General features: G+C 48.0%; 1 protein-coding gene across 1 annotated transcript in view; it reads left to right on the plus strand.

Annotated features, from left to right (window-relative positions):
- The window catches only part of LOC147725873 (protein mab-21-like 3), a 144,253-nt gene that overhangs the window by 67,549 nt on the left and 54,793 nt on the right, over positions 1-21,911 (plus strand). Inside the window, exon 4 of the mRNA XM_086962810.1 lies at positions 5,530-5,776. Coding sequence (XP_086818936.1) covers positions 5,530-5,766 — 237 coding nt within the window. The 3' untranslated portion in view covers positions 5,767-5,776. The remainder of the gene's footprint in view (positions 1-5,529; positions 5,777-21,911) is intronic.

The raw sequence follows: 21,911 nt of genomic DNA on the forward strand, positions 1-21,911 counted from the left end.
ACCCTGTGAAAAGAGTGGATGAACGCCGTCCCCCCTGCCAATAAGTTGGGCCACAAAGAAATATGTTGAACTTGTCCCAGTGTAAGACACCAGGACACGTTCAGCAGCGCATGTATGTTGTCTTCTTTCCAATCCAGCAGCAACGTGCAGGCAGCGAGGGAGCCTTTTTTCAGCTCCAGCTGGGCCGAAGTAAGGGGGCGATCCGGCCTCCTTTTTTTTGTATATGCCGCGGAGGGAAACAAAGACACACAGCTTGCCTTCTCTTCACAGGTACTTAAGAGAGGCATGCTTTTGCATTTGTTCTGTCCCTGGATATAAATGCAGACACTGTAAGACTGTCAGATGGGTTGGTCTGTCCCAGGATTTACACAAATAGTTCAAGAGAATTATTTTCTTTCTTTTGTAGCGCTACGTCGTGACTTCATGACGTCATTTGCATGCTGTCTTACTTGGTCAGTCCCCTTGCTTCTTTTTATCGGACTTGTGCCCTGCACATGGTTGTCTGTCGAAATCCCCCCATCGGGCGCCACCGCTCTCACCTGCACGGGCCGCGGCCGGATGTCTCCCCAATTAAATTCACAGTAGGTTGTACGCTGGCCATTTCTCAGTAACTGCCTGTTGTGTATTCCAGCGGCATCCGTGGTTTGCAAGTCCTGTGGACCCTAGTCACTCACCCTCCACCCCCACGTCCATGTTACCCAAGGCAAGCCCTGAAGCATCAGGTGTAAAGTTTTGTTTTGTTTTACGCTTTTGGTTTGTATTCTCATGCTGCACAGCTGCACAACAGAGTGTTGGTGCAAAGCTGATAGTTAATTTGTTCAAGTGACATAAATCACCCGTGACCGGTGGCAATTGCAACACCAGGCACGTCGCGTTGCCCTCTCTCTCTGTGAGGATCGATAAAACAACAGTTTTACTGATGTGCTATTATTGTGCATTTTATTTGCATGTGAGCGAGAGGCGAGCCTGCACGCATTTTCACAGTTTTTCACAATCGACTTGGACTATCTTGGCATTTTCTTCATCAAGAGTTTACAGCCCATCTGACTCCTCCTGAGGACAGGCCTCAGCCCTGTGTGCATTCCTTGCCTCCAACAATTTTAGGCAACAATAAAAATGTTAAGATCACCCCAGTAATTAATGTTCTTCCTGGAGAGAGAGTGGAGTTTTGTCTAGTGGAAGTTTGACTCAGTTTAAGGTAGTGCAGAGGGTTAATTTGCCTGCTGCAAAGAAAGAGTTCCTGTAAGGGTGGGTGATCTGCGGGCCGGAAAAGCAGGCGAGGAGGCCGTATATAGTGGGCTATACTGGATGTTTATTATACAAGGAGTTAGAAGGAAAGTCACAACAAATGGTAAACAAGGAGGGGTCCAGGGCAGCAGTCCGCTTCTGGTCTTGGGTTGTAGTCCTGGTACTCGGATACTCCAACGACAGCTCCGATGTAGGGGAGGTCCACGGAGGGCAGTAAGAGAGGAAAAACAAAGGACCGTTAGTCTTATCCTGGTGGTCAGACGATATATACCGAACACCGTCACCCGGGTCGTGAGGGGGGGGGAAGAGAAAAGAGAACGTGAGGAAAGGGAGGTAAAGGGAGGTAGGAACAGAGGTCGGAGGATAGAAAGGGTGTCGGGACTGGAAGTGCGGGGAGGGGGAAATGGCGTCACGTAGACTGTGAGGGTGCTATACACTTATGCTACAGTGCAGGGGCCGTGATACTATAGAGAGGGGGAAGGAGAATTTACAGGGGCTTTACAAGGACTCCTAGTGAGCAGGGGTAAGGAAGGCTTAAGACACTCACCCGATCCGCCGTAACTCTCCAAGTGAGTTACGGCCGCTCTTCAGCCACCTCCTGAGGGCTCCACCACTCTTCAGTCCACACCTCTTCGTCACACGTCTCCTCTCCTTCTCCAGCTCCAGTCCGAGTCTCCTGCCACGATGCTCCGACGGGGTTCTCTTCTTGTCTCTCGGTTTTATCCTGTGCTGGCTCTGCCCCTAGGGCGGGACTTCCGGGGTCGGAGGGATATGCTTCCTCCGGGCTCGTGGTTCTGGTTGGTCCCTGTAGGAGAAAGAAGGGCGGGGATCCGCGGGTTATGGCTGGTTCGCCGAGTCCTGTCTTCGCCATGGGGTTTGGCTTGCGCGTTAGTAGTCCCGGTGGCAATGACGGAGGTGAGTGCGGGGAAGGGCGGCCTCCATTGTGGGGCCGCGAGGACGCCACCTCACAGTTCCATACAGATCACACAGTGCATATATTGTAAATAGGTCAGTGGGCTACTGCTTTTGTCAGATAGATCCTTTTGTTACTTGCAGTTTATAAGTTAAAATCCTAATATAGAACAGTGAGTTATTAACTGTCTTCAAAGAGCTGCATGCAAACTACATGGTATAGTTTAGAGTGTCGTGATTTTTCCCTAGTCTTTTATTATCCTAATGTTATATAAAGGTTTCATTTGCGTATAAATCAATTTTTATTACTAAATAGAACCCCCGACCATGGTGTTACATTTTAAATTCTGAGTCTGTGCTTCTCCAGACCAAGCACTCTTAAAATATATAACCCTGGGCGGAGCTGGCAGAGCGGGACTACGCGGAGGTCCACGGATTTGGAGACAAACTCAGTGGAACTCCGCTCTGCCACCCGCCTCCACCCCCCTATTAAGAATTTATTAAAACTAATTTAAAGGTGAAGAAAAAAGACTTACCTTCACTGCGGCATCCCCGTGCTGCCGTCCTCCTCTCCCTCTCAGTCTCAGGGTGATCTGCACATGCGCGCGTGCCTGCTCATGCACGTTTCTTGCAAGGAATGCTAAGGCGCTGGCGCGCACGCATGCGCAGGTCACCCTGAGATGGCGTGGAAAAGGAGAACGGCAGCCTGGGGACAACGCAGTGAAGGTAAGTCTTTTTTCTTTAACCTTTAATGTAGTTTTACTTAATTCTTAATAGGGTGATAGAGGCGGGGCCTGGTCAACTCCACTCCACTGCGTAGTGTGCGGAGATTAGCCTACTCCGCGTTCTCCGTGGAACGCAGAGTAGGCAAATCTCCTCACACTCCACAGGCGGAGTGTAGGTCTCCACCCACAGTTAAATATATATTGTCTATCAGTATGGATGACATGTGATTCCTACATCTTGTAGTCCTCTGTCTTATGTAAGGTTTTCTATACACTGATTTACACACATATGATTGATTGTCTCTGTGTAATGTGTGTGAGATGTAAAGTTCTCTGACACCCTACACTGGTATGAATGGCACTATAATACCAATTAAATGCATCTGAGAGAGTAGTTATGGAGACTTGAGGGGCACTGTTAAAGGGTGATAGTGACGGTATCCGTTCGCGGAGGTGGTAATTGATTACGCCAACAAACATTGTCGCACTGAGCTCCATCAGTGCTAAAGCCGGCCCTGCTATGTGCTGTCTTTAAGGCCTGACAAATGGCTCACATGCAGCCTACATAAGAAACTCACTGGTTTACTGAAAACAGGCTCTTTCCAATTTAAGCAATAAAATGTAAGCTATTTCTCATTACATAAGCTAACAACATAGGGCCTGCCTGGTGACAGATTACAGGGGTGGCTGAAACAATTCTCAGAATGGGGGTGCCGTCATCAAAGTTGCGTGCCTGACTGAAGTCTTAGGGATTTTGAAAAATACAAAAGTAGCATATAGCAGTGCACAAAGAACAGTTGTTGCAATATGATATATGCAAAAAGGACAATTGATGGACAGAATGCAGAAAAATGTCATACATTCACCCCAGTACAGAGATCTGGGACTAAATCAATTTTTTTGCTCCCCATGCAATTCCAGTTTGAACCCAGCCATATGCAAATCAGTCTTGATCCTGCACCCAATGGGAACAGTCCGGCCAGAACTGCTGGCAAGGTCCTCCATGGACTAGAAACAAGCATCCTAGGACCGGTTTCGGGGTTTCACTCCTCATCAGCCAGGATAGCTTGACTCCAGTGGCATGGAGAGCACGGGTCCCACGTCTGGTTATACCCGTCCCACTCGTGGTGACAAATGCAAAAAGAACAATTGATAGACAGAATGTAGAACAATGTCATAAATTCACCCCAGTACAGAGATCTGGGCCTAAATCCATCGTTTTTTTTCTCCCCATGCCCTTCCAGTTTGAACCCAGCCATATGCAAATCAGTCTTGAGACTGGTCCCAATGGAAACAGTCCAGTCTGAACTGCCAGGCCAGGTCCTCCTTGGACTGGAAACAAGCATCCTAGGACCGGTTTTGGGCTTTCAGCCCTCATCAGCCAGGATAGCTTGACTCCAGTGGCATGGAGACCACGGGACCCACGTCTGGGCATACCCCAGTCAGGGTGACAAATGCTAAAAGAACAATTGATGGACAGAATGCAGAACAATGTCATACATTTACCCCAGTACAGAGATCTGGGCCTAAATCCATCATTGTTATGCTCCCTATGCCATTCCAGTTTGAATCCAGCCATATGCAAATCAGTCTTGATCCTGGTCCCAATGGAAACAGTCCAGCCCAAACTGCCAGGCCAGGTCCTCCCTGGACTGGAAACAAGCATCCTATGACCGGTTTCGGGGCTAGCCTGGCTGATGCGCTGAAACCGGTCCCAGGATGCTTGTTTCCAGTCCAGGGAGGACTTGGCTTGGCAGTTCAGGCTGGATTGTTCCCATAAGGAACAGGGTTAAGACTGATTTGCATATGGCTGGGTCCACACTGGGGTGGTGTGGTGAGCAAAAGAATGATGGATTACACCCAGATCCTTGTGACAGGGGGTGAATGTTTGCTTTGTCCAGCCTTCTGTCCATCAATTGTTTCTTTTGCATATGTCACCCTAAGTGAGAAAGGTATGCCCAGACATGGATCCAGTGCTCACTACACCACTGGATTCAAGGTAGCCTGGCTGATGAAGGGTGATGCCATGAAACCGGTCCCTGGATGCTTGTTTCCGTTCCAGGGAGGACCTGGCTTGGCAGTTTGAGCTGGACTGTTCCCATAAGGAACAGGGTCAAGACTGATTTTCATATGGGTGGGTCCACACGGGGTGGTGTGGTGAGCAAAAGAATGATGGATTAAACCCAGATCCTTGTGATTGGGTTGAATGTTTGCATTGTCCAGCATTCCGTCCAACAAGTGTTTCTTTTGCAATATGATATATGAAATCTTTTTATTGATGTCATAACTACATTTTCATAATTGCGTTAATAACCTTCTTGCTTTTTCAAATTAGCATGAAAATGCACCATTTGGCCACTTTTTTTTCAAAGTTTTTCCGGTGGGGGGGTTGAGCCCCCCAGTCCTCCCTTATGGCAGTCAGGCTCGCTCGCTACGCTCGCTTACCACATGGCACTCATCCCAAACTTTGACGCCACACCACTTTATAATGTCACCAGCTACCACTGACAAATAGGAACTTGTTAAATAATCAACATGAACACATGGCACAAAAACCATTGAATGAAGTGATTTGCACATGGCATGATGAGGCGGTTTAGAGCATCTTGTGTGTGACTACCAGTACATGTGCTTGTTTCTACAGACTGTGTTGTTCTGGGCTTGTGAGCAGTACCAATCAAAGAATGATTGGGAGGACCTGACGGTGAGCTTCGCAAGGCTGGTGGATTATCTTGTGTTTTACCTCCGGCACGGAAATCTACCCCATTACTTCCTGGGTGTAAATGTCAACCTGGTCAAACCGGAGCACCGCCCCCGCCTTCAGGAGCTCCTGGATGACGTCATCAAGTTCAAAACTTCTCCAATGAAGTATTTCAGATGATAATTCCCAGGTAACCCCACCACATTTTGAGCAGAGGTTTGTTCATCCCACATGCACCCATGCCTCTTTTGCACATTTTCTGATGCTGGGATTGTGGACCCTTCAGTCGAGCATCCGGTGGATTTATTTTATACTGCATGAGCCCCCTCGCGGCCATCGTACGCAAACACAACCTCAGCATAATCTCCTACGCCGACGACACCCAGCTGATCCTCTCCCTGACCAACGACCCCGCCGCCGCCAGAGCCAACCTGCACGAAGGGATGAAAGAGGTAGCCGAGTGGATGACGACCAGCCGCCTGAAACTGAACTCGGACAAGACGGAGGTCCTCATCCTGGGCTCCTCTCCCTCCGCCTGGGACGACTCCTGGTGGCCTCCCGCCCTGGGCACCGCACCCAAACCGACAGACCATGCACGCAACCTGGGCTTCATCCTGGACTCCTCCCTCTCCATGACCAGGCAAGTCAACAACGTCTCCTCGGCATGCTTCAACATCCTACGCATGCTACGGAAGATCTTCTGGTGGATCCCCACCGAGACCAGGAAGACCGTCACCCAGGCCCTCGTCACCAGCCGACTGGACTACGGCAACGCCCTCTACGCCGGGACCACCGCCAAGCTCCAGAAGAGACTCCAGCGGATCCAGAACGCCTCAGCCAGACTCATCCTCGACATCCCACGAACCAGCCACATCTCCGGACATCTGCGAGACCTTCACTGGCTCCCGGTCAACAAAAGAATCACCTTCCGCCTCCTCACCCACGCACACAAAGCCCTACACGACCAAGGCCCGAGCTACCTCAACAGCCGAGTCAACTTCTACGCTCCCAAACGCCACCTCCGATCAGCCAACCACGCCCTCGCCGCCGTCCCCCGCATCCGAAGAGCGACTACAGGAGGAAGGTCCTTCTCCCACCTGGCCGCCAAGACCTGGAACTCCCTCCCGACCGACCTGCGCCTGACCCAAGACCACCTCTCCTTCAGGAAGAAGCTGAAGACCTGGCTGTTCGAGCAGTAGCGGCTCCCCCCCCCCCCAGCGCCTTGAGACCCCACGGGTATGTAGCGCGCTTTATAAGTGTCACTGATTGATTGATTGATTGCATGCCATAAGCATCATCTTGGTGCTGGTGAAAGGTGTTTATTGTTATTTAAAACCAGAGGAAATGTGGCTATTTACTGTGTGATTTTGTTTCTATTAACATTATGTGGCATGAAAACAATATGATTTTAGGCGATCTCAATTTGTGTATTAATGTTCTCCCAAAGTATGAGATTGAGGGCCTCTTTTATATAATGGCAGGTGGCCATCTGTCCATCAAGGAGACCAGGGCGACAGAGTAAATTACTCTGTCGCCCTGATGGAGGTGTCCACTAAGCTGGTGATCATTTCTAAAGCATAGGCCGAAATGGTCATCATGGCAATTCCCGTCAGTGCTGTTTATAGATGGACGCAGAGCTCCGTCAACATTAGAGAGCCCTGCACCAAGCTGTTTTCTTTTTTACATTCAAAAAGAAAATCCTGAAGCCAGGTTTTCTTTTTGGAAATAAAAATGAAAATGCGCCTTTCGCCATGGGAGCTCTCCCATTGTAAGAGGAGCATTTAGCAGTTTTCGCTGCACCTCATCGCTAGTGTTTTCCTGGTGGTGACGTACACTGAAAACTGACCTCTCATTCCGTCCAACTACATTTGGTGGGTGGAATTAGAGGTCTGCAGGGCCATCAGAGGGGTTTAACCACAGTGGAGGCAAAGTAGTCTCTGCTGTGATTAAATCTAAGGTCCGCCTGCGTTTGAATTTGTCTGGCCGATCATTACCTTTGCGCTATGTATAACCCGTCGTCGTTGCAACGGGGTATACATACATCCAAGATATAAGTTAAGCCCTAATTCTCTGTTCTCTTTAGGCCCCCACCTATATGTGTAGTCTTATCTTAGACTCAATTTTGGGAACCTTATATGATATGTTATTTATTTTAATTTATTTATAAAGTGTGTGATTACCTGGAGATGTTTTGGCGCTCAGAGAACATTGGCCACAATCCAGTGGAAATACTGATGTCAGAAGAAAAGGCAGGTCTTCAGGTCTTTGCGAAATGGAAAAAAAACTGTCAATTCAGTTCAATTCAATTCAATTCAATTGTCTTCATTTGATCTTCCAGAGGCAGATTATAAAAGATACACACAATATAATAATCATACAATAAAACACACAACATGTTAAAAGAAACATCTATGGTTAAAAAGAAGTGATCATTTGTTCATTCACATTTGAAAAAGTGACAGTGCATAAAAATTGGTTCCAAAAACATCAAATCAGATAAAACAGCATCGTCTTCGAATGAGGAATGTAAGAAACAGAATACATTTTGCAGTACGGAGCCGGCAATACTTGATTAAAACAAATATAAAAGCTTGTTTTATCAAAACAGCATACGCCTTCTTTGGCCAAAGTGCATTTCAGAAAACTAGCAAAGCCTATGCGTAGCATACGTTAAAGTCATAGAGTTGCAATAAAAAAAAATAGAGTGGCTTTGTATTTAGAATATTTGTATCTACGCAGCAAAGGTGATACAAACTTCCTTAGTAAATTGCTAATAAAATTGGCAGAAAAAGACAAAGGGGCACATTAGGATGAAGGGCGGGCTTTGCCCGCCCGCCACCCTAGTGGTAAACGGGACCGCCCGCCTAAAGGGCGGGGGTCCCGAATTGAGGATTAGGATGCGCCCGCCACACAGGCGGGCGCATTCTGTATATTTACCATTGCGGCGGGCGGAGCTGAAATCTCCGCCCGCCGTAATGGTAAACATGCACCTTTTACATTTCAAAGCGCAACATGACAGGCACCCCGCGGTGCCTGCCATGTTGCACCTTGAAATGCGGAGGGGTACCATAGGTACCCCCCATGTGCACCCCCCAAGCCACGGACTTCCAGGGTGCCCGCAACGGGCCCCCGCAGGGAGTCTCTGCATGCCTTTCTGTGGCGGCATTGCCGCCACGAAAATGCATTGTGCAAAGCCCATTGTAATATGGCGGGCAGTGTCTAAAAGACACCGCCACCATGTTACACGTTTTCCGCCCCGGCCGCTACGCGACCGGGGCGGAAAACAGGCGGGCAGTGTTTCACACCGCGCGGTCCCTCCCGCCATCCAAATCTGGCGGGGGGAATTGGCTGATGATGTCGGGCGGATTTCCTCCGCCAGGCTGGCGGTAGCCGCCGCCAGCCTGGCGGAGGAAATCCTCCCGACATCATAATGACCCCCAAAGTGTAAAATAGTTTGATTACATTGCTCATCACAAGGACAGGTACCAATAAAGACAGGTGAATACTGGCCTAATGAAAAACATATTAACTAGTCAACAGAACCTAACCTAAATTTTGCCAACAGTGTTCTCTCATGGACGTTGGTCACATATAATAAATATGGAGCGATTGTCGGTACCGTTTGGATAATACAATATTCTCTGACTAAAGGTTTGGAAACTTCTGTTAATTCTCTCATCTCTAGTTTATACTTACGAAAGCGATCCTGAACCCATGTTTTGTCCTTTTTTTGGACGGACTAGGGATGCTCGAACATCTGAACACAACCAAGTGCCAAAAAACTATCTTTAATATATTGTAGCCATGGAATAGCCAGACCGTGGGCACAGGATAAACAATCTCTAATGACTGCCCGATGAAGAGCGGCTTCTTTGTTATACCAAATTGAGCATCAAAGAGCTAACGGGGCAGCATTGATAATATCTTCAACATACTCCATGCTTAGCTCCAGATGCAGTGGGAAATGCTAGGTTGAGGGAGGTGACAGAATCTATTCTCGTCCGTATGCATTGCATGAACATCCCTGCATCCCCAAATACCCATTCCATTAGTTAAAAGTGGGAGGCATTTCTGATTTCTGAAATGAGCTTCTCTAACCGGGTGGACGGAAGAAGGGGCGGGGGGGGTGGCCCTTATTTTTAGAGATCGTTACAGGCTCGCGTCCTCCATACCTACTACGATCGCAGGGGTGGAAGGCTTGCATTTTTGCCTACAAATTAACCCACGCCAGTCACTGGCTGGAATGGTTATCTACCGCCCCCCAGACTGCTTAGAGGGGGTCTCTACGGCGCTTATAGACACTATCGTCCAAAGTTCCATCCTCCACTCTCACTTCTTAGTGGTGGGGGATTTTAATGTTCATGCCGAGATAGCGGCGTGCCCGCTGGCGGAGCTGCTTATTTCTACACTCAGTGCCGCTAACCTGACATTGTCCAGCACAGGTCCCACACACAAAGCAGGCCATATGCTTGATCTGATATTCTCAAACATCAGGGATCTGTCGGTGGGTACACCGCAACAGCTGCTCTGGTCGGATCATGCAATGATCCCGTTTATGGTCAGACTACCAGGGGGAGGGCCAGAGACTGGGAGGCGCTCCTTTTTGCAGAGACAATGGAAAAAATTGGTCCCTGAAACTATGGGCCCCGTCCTAGCTCGTAATCTCCCATCACTCTCTTCCGACGTAAATAAGGATGCAGTTGCGTTGTCTCAATGGATAGGCGACATGGTGACAGCTGTTGCGCCTGCAAAACGGGCTATGTCCCGCAGGGGCTCTCCCTCTGCTCCATGGTTTTCATTGAAGTTAAGGGCGGAGAAGTCAGCCTGCAAGAAATTAGAGCGACTTTGGAGGGCGAATTACTGTGTTCAGGCGAGGGCTCGCTATAAAGCCGCCATTCGTGATTTTCACAATCTATAAAAAAAGCAAGGAAACTCTTCATTACCACCTCCATTCAACAAGCAGAACACTCCAGCAAATAAGTGTTCAAGATAGTGCAGTCCTTTTTTAAACCGAGATGTATCGAGATGGATGTTACCCCGTCAAACATGCTTTGCGACAACATCTCAGAATATTTTGAGAACAAAATTTTGAAAGTGTTTGACACTTTTACCCCAGCAGGTCGCACTGTTAAGCCAGACTTAGCGGAGACCAGGGCTCCCCAAATTACCTTATGCCAATTCCAGCCTGTCCCACTTGATGCGGTCATACAGGAAATAAATAGATGTAAATCAGGATCTGCTGACGATCCCTGCCCACCAAAGTTATGGAGTTTGATGGCGGACTTTATCGCGCCCACCCTCCAACACATATGGAATACATCCATCTCTACTGGAGTGTTCCCGGAGAGCTGGAAGCATGCCACCATCCTCCCATTGAAAAAAAAGCCGAACGGTGCCCCAGAAGACTTAAGCAATCTACGCCCCATCTCACTTCTGGCGGCTCCGGGCAAAATGCTAGAAAAATTAATTCAGCGGCAACTAAACAAGTTCACGGAAGAAAGCAATGTTCTCCATGAAACTCCATCAGGTTTCAGATCCGGTTTTAGCACCGAGACCGCCCCGATCGAGGTAGCCGAGTCAGTTAGGTGGTCGCTGGATTCAGGAGCATCGGCAAAGTTGGTGCTCCTGGATCTATCGTCCGCCTTCGATACGGTAGATCACGGCAGGCTACTACAACGTCTGGCAGAGATTGGCCTCCAGGCTCAGGCACTTGGATGGCTCCATACGTATCTGTCCGACAGATCTCAGAAGGTGGCTTTAGGCGACTTTTCCTCTAAATCCAGGAGACTGAACTGCGGGGTCCCACAGGGGTTGGCTCTCAGCCCGTTGCGTTTTAATATTTATCTGGCCCCGCTGTTCACGCTGATTGCCAATTGGGGAGTCACCGCAATTTCCTACGCTGATGACAGCCAATTGGTTTTCCCGTACTCTGAGGTATCGGAGGCAGCCTTTGCTAATTTCAGGGGCTGCCTTCGTGATGTGGCTTGTTGGATGAACACTAATAAACTGAAATTGAATGCTGGAAAAATGGAGATTATCTTTTTCAGGAAAGGCACCCACCCTCCTGCCGAGTTCTGGTGGCCTGCCGAGGTGGGTCCAGCACCGATTCCCAGCACAAAGGCAAAAAACCTGGGGGTTACATGGGATGATGGTCTATCTTTTGCCCCCCACATACAGCAGGTCGCTGGAGGCTGCCTAAGTAAACTTAGGAATCTACGGAGATTTCTTCGATTGCTTCCGGAGGGCTGCAGTAAAACGGTTATTCATGCCATGATCACTTCTAGGCTTGATTATGCCAACGGCCTCTATCTAGGCCTCCCGAAATTTCTGCTACAACGGTTACAAACCGTTCAAAACTCAGCTGTAAGACTGTTAAGGCATGTTCCTTTTAAACACCACATTTCTCCACATCTACGCATGCTACACTGGCTACCTGTGGCCAGTCGGATAAAATTAAAGGCTCTCACTCTGGCCTACAGAGCCTTACACGGAACCTGCCCGAACTATTTAAAAATACGACTGCCTAGATACTCTCAGGTTAGACTCCTCCGCTCTAACCACCAGGTTCATCTTCGCGTCCCTCGTGTGAAAAGGGCTCGCTTGGGTGGTAGAACTTTTTCCGCAAGTACGGCACTTCTTTGGAACACTCTGCCGTCCGAAATACAACAGGCATCCTCAGAACCTAGTTTTAGGAGACTACTGAAAACCTGGCTCTTCACTCAATAATCTTACTCCTTTTATTCTGGCTCTACTGCTCACCTAGCGCCGGGACACTTCCTCCGGAGGTAGCCGCTCGCGCTTTACAAGATTCAGTATTATTATTATTATTATTATTATTATAAATCTCTAAAATCGTGACAATAGGTTTTTTGCCAATGAACATGGCAAGCGCAGAAGCAGTACCTATGTGTTATACTATTTTTGGTACAAGTTGACCATGTACATCCGTCATCAAAATCTATGCCCGGGTAAGAAAAGGTGCTTACCATGTCAAGTATTTTACCATCAATATTTAAGGTACAGGTTTTTGTATTTCTGGGGCCACATACGATGCTGAAAGTTTTCGTAAGGTTGGTCTCCAGGTCCAAGTCTTTCATATCGCTAACATAACTAGAAATAAGCTTCTTGAGTCTGTTGGCCATCCTTGCCGGGAGGACCGGATCGTCAGCTTATAAAAGTGCAGACACAGCCTTCTTCTCCATATATGAAACGTCTGCCTCAACAGATATCAGTGTTTTTTCCAAATCGTTTGTGTAAAGAAGAAATAGGATTGGGGCTAGGGACACATCCCTGGTGCTCCCCACGTTTGATGCCAAATGGCTCTGTACATTTGCCAAACAGGGAGGAGCCAATTAAGACTCCATTCAAGCTGCACAGCCGTTTTGCCAATGAATCCAATAAATGTAATTCATATTCACTCTTAGTCCATATTTACTCCAATATATTCTTCTAATTTTATCTCATTTTCTTCAATTTATTTTACTCATTCGCTCCTTGCTTCAAATTTTTCATATAGACACAGGAGAGAAGTGTTTCCACAAGTCACGATTTATTCACCAACACCCAATGCATTTCGAGACCACCCTTCGTCAGCGGTTATCTAGAAAAAAGTTGTTACCAACCATTAGTGAACTACAACATTTAAAATACAACACACAACCTACAAGCAACACTTTAGCATCCTTACTCAGTACAATCTTATTTGACACAAAATGGCTTTTCAGCTATACGCCGCTCATTTTATACGCCTGCAAACATTGTTTACAATGCCCGTTTTACTTTAACCTCTCGTGATAATCCCTAAATACATATGGATCAGCTCTATACATCAACTTACAACGCTGCTTGCGTGCTTATGATTTATCACTGTGACCTTTTGTATTGTCTGTATTTCAACAGCACATAAACACATTTCAAGTGAGTCATACCTCCCAGTTTACCACTAATGCCCTTCATTATTATCACAGTTCCTATTCAACAACAGAACCCCGTGCTCCGCTTACCGTGACAAGTGTTCATTTGCTGCTTTAAAACATTTTTATAAACTGCTTGTTGCACAGCTTTCCCTTTCCATTTCGCAGTTAATCCAAGATGTGCCCCTGCACTCCTTTTACTCTCAATGACAACTGCTTTACGCCATTTTTAACCTTCTCTCCCTTTTATCGCCACTTGCCTCCCCCAGCTGTCTCATCACGTGTCGTAGTGGACTACCTAAGAGACGGACCGGAGTTTGTCTATCCCACTTAACTCGAACTTTTGTAGCGATACTCACAATGCCATTTTAGTGCAATTTTAATAGTTACACTCAAAACAATAATATACTCTACCTCATTGAACTGCGTCAACCAAAATCCTATAGGGATTACCCACCCCCAGCTTTTGTTTCCCACCCACGCGACTATACGATGTACGTGTGTTAACAATTTAATATGCGTAGTTCTCACTCGGTGAGTAACATGGTCAGATTAAAACATACGTCGATAGCCACCTGTACCATCAGTTTCAATGTAACCAGTCACTTATATCTAAAAAATCCGCAGTGTAAACTGCTGTATCATATATAGTCAACATGTTGTGGTGACGGTCTAGTGTGCATTTTTAGGCGGAGACCGGAACCAGAAGGGCGGCCATTTTAGTTAGCGGCCGGACCCGAGATAGGGAGAGCGTTCCCCCAGCGCTCCGAGGATTAAAGAGATACTTACCCACAACTCAGGCTACTGTGTGATTATATAAGGTGGAAGGGCCCTTCCACAAATGGCGACGAGGCAGGATCCAGGAAACAACGAGGACCCACGAACAGCACACAGGCAAAACGGGAAATAAATAGAGAAATAAATCGAACATATACCTCGGATCGTGGCAGAGGGTGAGAGTCACACGGGGCCACAGGACGCAGTACGGAGGGCCGGAGCAGACACAGCGCAGCAGTGAAACACTGAGCTGGGCACAAACGGAGCCGGTGAGGAAGAAAAAAAAAGTGAAAGAAACAGGCCCAAGCAGGCAGCATGAGCAGGACGCAAGGGCAGCACCAGAGGCAAGGAGTCACACAAAGGGTCCCGAGGGCTTGGGGCACAGCCATAAAACAGACCTTGCAACAAGGGCTTGAGAGCACAGAAGATAGACCGCTCAAAGGGGGAGTGGACATCTCAGCCCGGGGGGGAGGTGAGGGGGGGGGGAAAGCAGGAAGCAAACATGGAACCCCGAGGAGCATCAGGTGGCGACGACGGCAGCCAGAACCAGGAGAGAAGAACAGAAGAAAGGCAAGCACCGGGCAGCCTGCCTAGTGTCAACGGTCAAGCCCAAGCTAATCCAAGGGGCAACGAAAAGATGGCTACACCCTCCACATCGCTCACCAGCATGGTGCATTTCCTGCCGAAAAGAGGCGAACCCACGATGCCGTGGGAAGACTGAAAGAGGTACTTTCTAAATTATTTGTCGGCACTAGAGGAAGAGGGAGATGCGGAATACTCCAGCCCACGTAGAAAGAAGATATTTCTGCATAATTTAGGACCGGAAGGAATAAGAGTGTACGACACCCTATTGAAGGCAACAAGGCAAGCGACAGACACGGACGTATTCCAACACGCTATAGATGATCTAGACGCACACTACAGGCCAGTTGTATGTGTGGCCATAGACAGGTGCAATTTCTTCCAGAGGAAGCAGGAGAGCGGCGAAACTATTGACGAATATGTCGCGGCGCTACAGAAATTGGCCTTAACATGCAGGTTCGGGAACCTACACGACGAACTGGTGAGAGATCAAATCATCATGCATACATCTAATACAGCAGTACAAGAAAAATTGTGGGTCAATGGAGATGCGCCCCTCAAAGAAGTATGGGCCTTGGTGAAGAAAGCTGAATTGTCCAAAAGATGTGCGGAAGCAGCCAGGAAGGACACGGGGAGTAAACAGACAGTATGCAGAGTGATGGTGAATAACAAAGGGGACAAACCCAAACAAACGGGTCCACCCAGAAGCCAGTACTCGAAGAGGAACCAACAAAGTGCCAGAACACCGCAGAAGACGAGCTGGGATGAGAAAACAAGTTGTTACAGGTGTGGTAGCACATCACATGTGGGAAATGACAAGGTGTGTCCAGCGTTCAAGGCGAAATGTGCGTACTGCGGAATATTTGGCCATTACGAAAAAGTCTGCAGACGGAAACCCAGAAGAGCAGCGGTCAAGTACATTGACCAGGGCAGCGCAGAGGAAGAAGAGGCACAGGGAGGAGAAGAGTATGGTGAAGAAGTTCTCTACATAGGGGACCAAGTGTTGGATGTGGACTGCAAAGGTTCCAGCAAACCGGTGTTAAATATGAACATTGGAGGAAAGATGATCAACATAGTGGCAGACTCTGGATCTCCCATCACGATCGTACAGAGAAAGGTGTGGGAAGAAGAATTCCAGGAAATAATAAGGAAGGAACTACACCCCATGGATTTGAGGCCATTCACCTACACAGGACAAAGGATACCCATGTTGGGGTATTGTCCTTTACTGTTTGAGTTCAGAGGACGGCAGGCCGAATGCAAGCTGTATGTGTCGGAAAAAGGACCATATGTACTTGGAAGGAAAACCAAGGTGCCCTGGGCATTAAACTCAATCCAGGAGGAGTGGAGAAAGTTATGCTGACGGACACGGATCAAGGCTACGAAGGTGAAGCATGGAAGAGAGAGTACCCAGAAATGTTCGGCAGGAAGATAGGAAAATTGACAAGATTCACGCACATGATACACTTGAAAGAAGAAGCCAAACCCGTGAGCCACAAAGCCAGAAACATCCCGTTCTGGTGCCGGGAAGCAGTACAAGCGGAATTAGAGAGATTGGAGAGAAGTGGCATAATAAAGGCTATTGAAAGTGCAGAATGGCTATCACCCTTAGTGGTGGCACAAAAGCCCAATGGAAACGTGAGGCTATGCGTGGACCTCAGAGAGCTCAACAAGAACATACTGGTAGACAAGTTCCCACTACCACGCATTAACGAGATGCTCACGAAAACAAAAGGAATAAAGTGGTTTTCCACGGTGGACCTATCCTCAGCGTACCATCAGGTGGCTTTGCACCCCAAATGCAGCCACCTCACATCCTTTATCACACCGTTCGGGTGTTACAAATTCATGAGGATGCCGTTTGGACTAGCGTCAGCGGCCGCAGAATTCCAAAAGCTGATGCACAAAATGTTTCAAAAAGTGGAAGGAGTACAGTACTTCCAGGACGATACACTCGTCATGGGGAAGGCCAAACCTGAGCACAACGACAAGCTACATGCAGTACTGGCAATACTGAAAGACAATGGACTCACAGCAGAGTGGGGTAAATGCAAGTTTGGGGTGCCATCGGTAACATACCTTGGACATGAAATCAGTGAGAAAGGTATAGAGCCAAAGAGAGCCATCATGGCGGCAATAAGAGATGCACCAGCCCCCTCAAGAAAGGAAGAGGTCAGGTCTTTCCTAGGAATGGCTGAATTTTGTAGCAAGTTCATCGCACACTTCGCTACAAAAACCCACCATCTTCGACAGCTGCTGAAAGAGAAAAACGGGTTCAAATGGGACAAAGAAGAACAAGAGGAGTTTGAAGCCTTGAAAAAGGAAATGAGCGAAGCCATGCCACTCAAGGGATTTGACCAGTCAGCAGCATCCATTCTAACCACCGACGCCAGCGACAGAGGGCTGGGGGCAGTGCTGATGCAGAAATCAAGTATGGGAGAAATATCCACGGTTTGCTTCGTGTCAAGATCCTTGGCGCCCAATGAAGAAAAGTTCAGCGTAATTGGAAAAGAGATGCTGGCCGTGGTATGGGCGATGGAACGCTTCAGGCAATTCCTATGGGGAGCTAAGTTTTTGGTACGCACAGACCACAAACCCCTGATAAAGGTACTCACCTCAAATGGACACGCAAATGCGACACCACGGATAGCGAAGATGACGCTAAGACTGTTGGATTATGTGTATGAGGGAGAGTACATACCAGGTCCTAGGAACAGGGTTGCGGACTTCTTAAGCAGAGCAGCAGCCAAGGAAGGAGTGGACGAACAGGAGCCCCCCGGATGGGAAGTGTACATCGTGGCGACCATGCAAGACATCGAACAAGTCATCAGTGAACAGGAATGGGTGGAAGCATACAGCCAAGATGAGACCCTGGGGGCAATCAAAGGGTATGTGATGCATGGATGGCCGGATAAAAGACACCTGGACAGCCAGATGAGGAAGTATTGGGAGGTTAGAGAAGAACTGTCGATCGGAGAGAATCCCATCTTCCTATTGAGGGGGGACAAAGTGATTCCTCCCCAGAAACTAGTGGAACACCTGTTGACAATCCTACATGAAGGGCATCAAGGAATTACGATGACCAAGGCATTGGCGAAACAGGCATACTGGTGGCCTGCAATTGATGCCCAAGTGGCGAAGTATGTGAGAATGTGTGAATCGTGTGCCCGAGCGGAAAAATCTCAAACCTTGATAAGGCCACCGCTAGGAAAATTCCCTATGCCCGGCAGTCCGTGGGAAATGGTATCCATTGACATCAGAGGTCCCATTCTCAACATAGAAGGAGTGCAGAAATACGCCATTGTGATGGTAGACAGGTACTCGAAGTCGCCGGAAGTGGAAGTGACGGAAACAGTGGACACGGACGCAGTGCTATCATTTCTTAATGCTATATTTGTGAAGGAAGGAATCCCCAAGGTAATTACCTGCGACAACGGACCACAGTTCGTGTCAGCCAAATGGGAGGCGTTCATGGTCCGCAATGGGATAGAGGTAAAGCACATACCCATCTACCACCCAGCCGGGAATGGATTGGCCGAACGCTTCAACAGAGTGATCATGGGGACCATTCAGGCAGCAATCAGTGCTGGTCTAGATTGGGAAAAGGAACTGCTCAAAATGTTATGGGCATACCACATCACCCCAGGTAGCACAGGATACAGTCCTTTCAAAGTCTGAAAGTAAGAGAACCGTTCACCAAGGACAATCTGGCATGGAAGCACATGGTGGTACAAAGTAAATGGTCTCCTGCAGTGGTGAAAAGAAATATGGAGAAGGCGCAGGAAGTATACGCTGAACATTACAACAAGGGGCGAAATGTGCAAGGAGTGACCTTGGAGAAGGGTGACTGGGTGAGGGTGAAAGTAGCAACGATGAAAAGGAAAGGAGAAAGTAAATTCACACCACCCCTCAAGGTCATTGAACCATACGTACGATCGGCTTTGTTGAGTGATGGCAAAGTGTGGTCTCAGGACCGGATGGCGAAATGTAACAAGATCTTTAAATGGGAGACGGAGCTGGAAGGAGGACTGTACCCCAAAGAAGGCGATGAAGAGCAAGGAAGAGGAAGGCGGGAGAAAGAGCTGAGCAACGAGAGTGAGCAAGGCAACACCAGGGCAGGAGAAGACAATAGGGCAGGAGAAGAGACAGCTCAGAAAGAAAACAGGAATGAGCTGGACAAAAGCCAACGAGATGTGGGCCAAGGAAGTGACAATGAGAGGAATTGGCAAGGCACCACCCCCAGAGTAAGCGAGGGAGCGAGTGAGAAGGGGGCGGTGAGAACGAGAGCTGGCAGAGTCGTAAGAGTACCCAAGAAGTTCGAGGACTTTACCATGAGCATCAAGTAAGACTGTTTCATTGTACATGTTACACATTGTTGAGGGTGCTAAAGGAGGGAGATATGTGGTGACGGTCTAGTGTGCCATGTAGGCGGAGACCGGAACCGGAAGGGCGGCCATTTTAGTTAGCGGCCGGACCCCCGAGATAGCGAGAGCGTTCCCCCGGCGCTCCGAGGATTAAACAGATACTTACCCACAACTCAGGCTACTGTGTGATTATTTAAGGTGGAAGGGCCTTTCCACACATGTCCATGACGAGGAAACAATTCTCCTGAGTACCCCATGGAATTCTGCTTTCAACTTTTCTCAATCTCCGTACACCGCTTTCGATTTATATGGGTGCAATCTCGCCATGTTTGGACGGAAGGTTTATTCATAACAAAGACAGTGGTGGTAAGATTCACACCTGCGTTATTCAGTTTTATCGTGCTCCATGTTTAAACTTCACCATTTTATCCCTTTGTTGGCGTGCACGCTTGCTCCGCGCTCCGCCCAATTGCGCTGCAATTATTAGACCAAACAGGGAGGAGCCAATTAAAGCTCCATTCAAGCTGCACAGCCGTTTTGACAATGAATCCAATAAATTAAATTCATATTCACTCTTAGTCCATATTTACTCCAATAGATTCTTCTAATTTTTTCTCATTTTCTTCAATACATGTGTCAGCACTACCATACCTAACTGATGCTGTGATATCATGATGTAAGTCTCTAGAAAATTAAAACCAAGCCTGCATGAATATCCATCCTCTCTAAAATAGCCCACAATTTTGATCTGGATACATAGTCAAAAGCACTTGACCGATCCATAAACGCCAAATGGGCAGAGACTCCCTTGGTATATTTGTATTTTGCCACAATAAGATGGAGTTTGAGGCACTGTTCATTAGTCCCAAGCCCCTTCCTAACCCCATAATGACTTTGGAGAAGTATACTTTTTTTATTGATCCAGTCAAGTAAGCGGTCCAAGACCACCCTCCCAATGATTCGGTCGATAGCATTTGGCGTCATGCACATTACCTTTTTTTAAATTAGGGACGATTATTGAAGAGCTCCATGACCTTGACACACCCACGTTACAGACGGCGTTAAATACCAATGTAAGAATCGGAGTCCAAAACCCTGGATCCTCCCTAAATAGATGAAGCAGAACTCTATCCGGCCCCGGAGCCTTCTTATACCTACTATCAAAAATTGGTGTAAGGACCTCTACCTCCCTAATCTCGAGGATTGGACATGATGGAACCAACGGCTGTAATGTATACTCAGCCCTACTGTCAGTAGAGTACATCCTAGAAAAGTGTGCGAACCAGTCCTCAGCCAAAATATGGACTGTTACTTTGTCTTGAGGTATTAAAGGTGATAAAACAGACCACACAGCTTTACAGAAGGCCTTTGAGTCTTTGAGTTGAACAGCTCTAGTTATAGATTCTCATTTCTCCTCCTTCAGTGCTAATTTTCTACTCTTTACAGCTCACTGAAAGGTCTTTCTACAGGCTGAAATAGCACCTTGATCTATAGGAGATTGCTTTAAGGCCCTGCATAGAGATTTGTTTGCTGCTCTACATTCTTTGTCAAACCATGATTTGACCTGGGGGCGTGGCTGGCCCATAGGTTTGGAGAGCGTCTCTTTTATCCACAATAAAAGGTCTGTAAAATAAATCAAAGGGGCCCTTCTAACCTTGTTTATGCCCAAATCGCCGGTGAGCTGAGCTGTTTATCCTCGTGGGACGCCTGCCAACGCGCTTCAAGACCCTGGTGGGACTTCTGGTCCCAGGGTGCATCGCTCCACCGCCCCAGCCAGAGTGGACACAGCTGCTGCAGGGGGAGGCGCTGACATTGCGCTATAAAGCGCCGCCTTCCCCCACGCAATGTGGGACGCACGCAGGCAGCGCCGGGAGAAGCCCGGGACAAGGGCGGGGCTGTTGGGGACCGGAAGAGGCCGGGCTGGGCCACCCCCCTTAATTCCCATTCATTTTTACTTGGAACACAAGCATTTCCACAGATTAGAAGACACCAGGAAGAAGACCGGGGGCTGGGCCCGGGCATCATTACCCAATGGTCTAGCACTATACTACCAAATGCCAGGAGGCGGTCAAAGAGCTATCCCCTGATTTTAAGGACCCAGAACATCACAAGGCACACAGGACTGAGATATTGCAGAAGCTCTGTAAGGTACTGATTACTGTTGCCCAAAAGTGGCCCTTCTCGTGTTATATTGAGATCATTATAAAATTACTATTTTGTATATGAGTAAACGTAAGGCCGTAAGCTCGGTAGTGGGGGGGGGGGGAGGTAAAGGGGACCCTGGATGCTTTTCTAACTAGGGCAGAGTCCCTCTTCATCCATGAAATTCAACTAACAGAGAAGAGAGTTTCCCTTGATACACTAATAGAACACAAAAGATCCTCCATGGGACCTATAGCTAGGTGTACATCCCCTCTTACTGGGATCCCCCCCTGCCAATCCAATATGGTAACTGGTAAAACAACAACGGCCATAATTCATACCACCTCATTGCCACAGAGGGCGGGTCTATCGCCACAAGCTATTGAGTTTATCGACGTTGATTGGAACCAGACACAGACTGTCATACAAGAGATGGAGGGTCCTACAGGTCACATTTCTATGACACCTGACCGGGTAGGGTCAGGGGAAGAAGAGAGTGTGACACCCCTAAATGCGTCAGGTAAAAGAATTACCCCAAGGGATCGCG

Source organism: Lissotriton vulgaris, chromosome 3_1, assembly GCF_964263255.1.
Source record: "Lissotriton vulgaris chromosome 3_1, aLisVul1.2, whole genome shotgun sequence".
NCBI lineage: Eukaryota > Metazoa > Chordata > Amphibia > Caudata > Salamandridae > Lissotriton > Lissotriton vulgaris.